The 3,102-nt window shown below is 53.3% G+C and overlaps 1 protein-coding gene across 1 annotated transcript; it reads left to right on the top strand.

Moving 5' to 3' along the window:
* Positions 1-183: 183 nt before the first annotated feature.
* BJ171DRAFT_569696 (uncharacterized protein) lies at positions 184-1,828 on the top strand (the record flags this gene model as incomplete). The annotated part of the gene is made up of 2 exons (XM_053113582.1): positions 184-1,738; positions 1,809-1,828. 2 exons carry the CDS (start codon positions 184-186, stop codon positions 1,826-1,828), a joined length of 1,575 nt encoding a protein of 524 aa, XP_052964594.1.
* Between the last annotated feature and the right edge of the window lie 1,274 nt (positions 1,829-3,102).

The following is a 3,102-nucleotide window of genomic DNA, read 5'->3' as shown; positions in this document are numbered from 1 at the left end:
CTTGAAAATGTGTTCACCCACTTGGTCTCAGACCTTGTGGGCAGCTGAGGCAGCACTAGGCTGCAACAGGAGTAAATAGCTTGCCTGTGTACTCAACGTGCCGGGGTACCAACATGTTGGACCTGATGGCTTGTCTTCTTGAATAAAGTTGACTATAGTAACAAAAAAAAAAAAAACCACCAAATGGAAGCCATGAAGCTTGATGTCCAGCATATTCTCAACAATGTCTACAGCGGCTCGGAGATCCTCGAGTTTCGACCCCAATCGGATCACATGGGTTTTAGCGTTGTCCTGCAGAGTGACTGCGTTTTCTGTCAAAGCTCCAGTGTTGCTTTGCATGGATCTATCACCGCGGATGGATTCCGATTCAAATGCTCTCACTGCAACTGCGAAGATCCGAGTGGCATGCGGCGTTATCCAATCGACCGCTTCCTCAAGATCCAACCATCGAGAAGCTTCAGCCAGTTCATTGGACAAGTGAACTTCCAATATGTTCATAACCAATATTCTGGCGTTCCTGAAAACGACAAGGTCAAAAGCACGGCCCACCTCGCAGACCCCACTCCGTACCTTTCGGATATCGGCCCTGATGCCGCGCGGCTCTTCAAAGAGTACCTGACCAACTCAACGGGCGACGCAGAGCTGCTGGATTTTATTGTCTTTGTGTTCGGCGAAACTTGGATCCACGATCGCGAGCGCCCTGGCAATTGGTACCACTTCAACGGGGTCGTCTGGGAATGGTCCACTGGGAACAGTGAACTCAACAACACCATTCTCGACTACCTCAAACAAGTGTTCAAGAGGGCCCTGGATTGGTACTCCAACCAAGAAGGACGTGACCTCCCCCACGCCACTGCCACCGTCAGCCACCTCGAACGCATGAAGCAGAAAATGGTGGACTCTGGCTTTGTCGGGCACCTGGTCAACGGTGGTTGTTCCAATAGTCTCTCGGTCAAGTATAACGAGTTCATGAGCAAGTGCAACAAGGACCCGTACATCCACGTCACCAGGGACGGGACTCTGGATTTGACCACAATGACCTTCCGTCCAAGCCGTCCCAATGACTACTTTACTCTGTGGTCCAATGCCTACTTCAACGATCAAAATACTGCCGAGGTGCTTAAGGCCATGGACCACCTCACCGACATCATCCGAACCATCTTTACGGATCCAGCACAGTTCGACTGGAACATGCGCTACTTTGCCAGCCTGCTGGATGGATCCAATGATGAACAGTTCCTCGTCCTCGGTATCGGCGATTCATCCAATGGCAAGTCCCTGATCATCAAGATTCTTCGAATGACTCTGGGCTCCGCTTATACTAAAATGCTGCCCAGCAGCTACCTGTTCACAAGCTCCAACAGCAGCTCGACGGCGACGCCAGAGGTGGCATCGATCTCGAATGCGCGATTTGTGTATGTGTCCGAGCTTGAGCGGAAGGGAAACAGGCCTCGACCATTGAATACAATGCGCATCAAGAACCTTGTCGGCGGCGACGAGGTCGGCTTTCGCGACGTCTACCAGGGTCATAGTTCAAAGGAACTCAGGATCAAGTTCATGATCATGTGCAACCCTGAAGACATCGACCTGGCCCACTTGACCAAGTACGATGCAGTGTATCGACGAGTCGTATTCAATCCCTATCGCTCAAAGTTTGCCATGAACCAGGATCAATATCGCGCTTATCAGCAGAAATATCCTGGAGCACCTGTGTTTATGAAGGACGAGACTCTGGGAAGTATTATGGAGCGACAGGAGTACAAAAATGCGATGCACTGTCTCATGTGCCAATGGTACCCCAAGTACAGCAGCGGCGGCTCGTTGCTGAGGACAAGGCCGCCGATCATGAACGAGAAGGTGTTAGGGATAGCTCCTGCTTGTTCTCCACTTTGACTGCACACTTGGCTATTCTTTTGCCTTTCTGTTTGTTTGTGTGTAGCCTTGCAGTTCCCCTCCGATTTTCCGCCTTTTGCCTGTCTTTTCCGCTCCTTCCGCACTTCCGTTTTCCCGCGCTGCTCCGCTTCCTTTGTCTTCTTCGCACGCGCCGGTTTGTTTGTGCACGCGCCTTGCTGCGATTGGTTGCAATTCGGCTGCCGGTCATGTGTCCCCCCACCGGTGACTCATGACCTGCCTGACCGCCCCGATCTCTTGTTCATCTCGCATGCATTTGCCCCAACCTTATACTTGACCAATCCGCTTCTTGGACGTTGAGTCACATTGCTTCGCCTTTGCACGTTTCTCCTGCCAGGTGCTTCGCTTTTGCTTGCGCCTCTCTCGCTTTGGTTCTCTGCCTGTCTCGGTGGTCCTTCTCGGCCCTCGTTCGTGCATCGCCCCCTTCGCCCTGCTCGATCGCCCACTTTTCCCTCCCTTGGCCGCCCTTCGCTGCCAAGTCCGGACTTGTCTATAAATAGCCTGACCCCCGCGATGTGTAGTCGAACCTTAGCGTTCAAAATAGGACTAAATAAAGTGCCTTCTACTTTATTCTCTGAGTGTTCCTCACGTCTCATTTCGAGACAAGTCTTATCTTGAACGGATCTTTGCTTCCCTCGCTCCCTCTCCGAGTCCACTTCGGACTCTACCCTTGCTTTCCCTGAGCTCACTTCGAGCTCACTTCTTCTTTTGCCGTTGAGTCCCCTTTGGACTCTAACATCATTTTGAACGCTCCCTCTTGGCTTCCCGGCCTTTCTTCTTCTTTCGCCTCTCTTTCCCTCGTCGATCCGATGGCTGAGCCTGCTGCACCCCCTGCAGACCTCAACGCGTATCTGGCGCGCATGGAGGAGCGTATGAACGCCCTCATGACCCAGAACGCTGCTCTCCATCGTCAGATCCAGGACCTGCAAGCTCCCGCCGCCGCTCCCCGCCAGGTCTACCAGGTGGACAAGCCCAAGGAGTTCCTAGGTTCCCGTGACGAAACGACGGCCTTCCTCGCCCAGTGCCACCTGGTCTTCCTCGCCGATCCCGCCTTCTTTGCGCCCGAGCGCCAGAAGGTCCTTTACGCCACCTCCTTCCTCCGCGGCGAAGCCTTCAAGTGGTACGAGGCCGCCTTCTACATGGCCAACCGTTTCCCTGCTTCCTTCGCCGACTTCGAAGTTGCCCTGAAGT

The sequence above is a fragment of the Polychytrium aggregatum genome, assembly GCF_025602895.1.
Source record: "Polychytrium aggregatum strain JEL109 chromosome Unknown BJ171scaffold_31, whole genome shotgun sequence".
NCBI classification, from domain to species: Eukaryota; Fungi; Chytridiomycota; class Chytridiomycetes; order Polychytriales; genus Polychytrium; species Polychytrium aggregatum.
The sequence above is the reverse complement of the archived record's forward strand: the minus strand, read 5'-3'. Positions and strand labels throughout refer to the sequence as shown.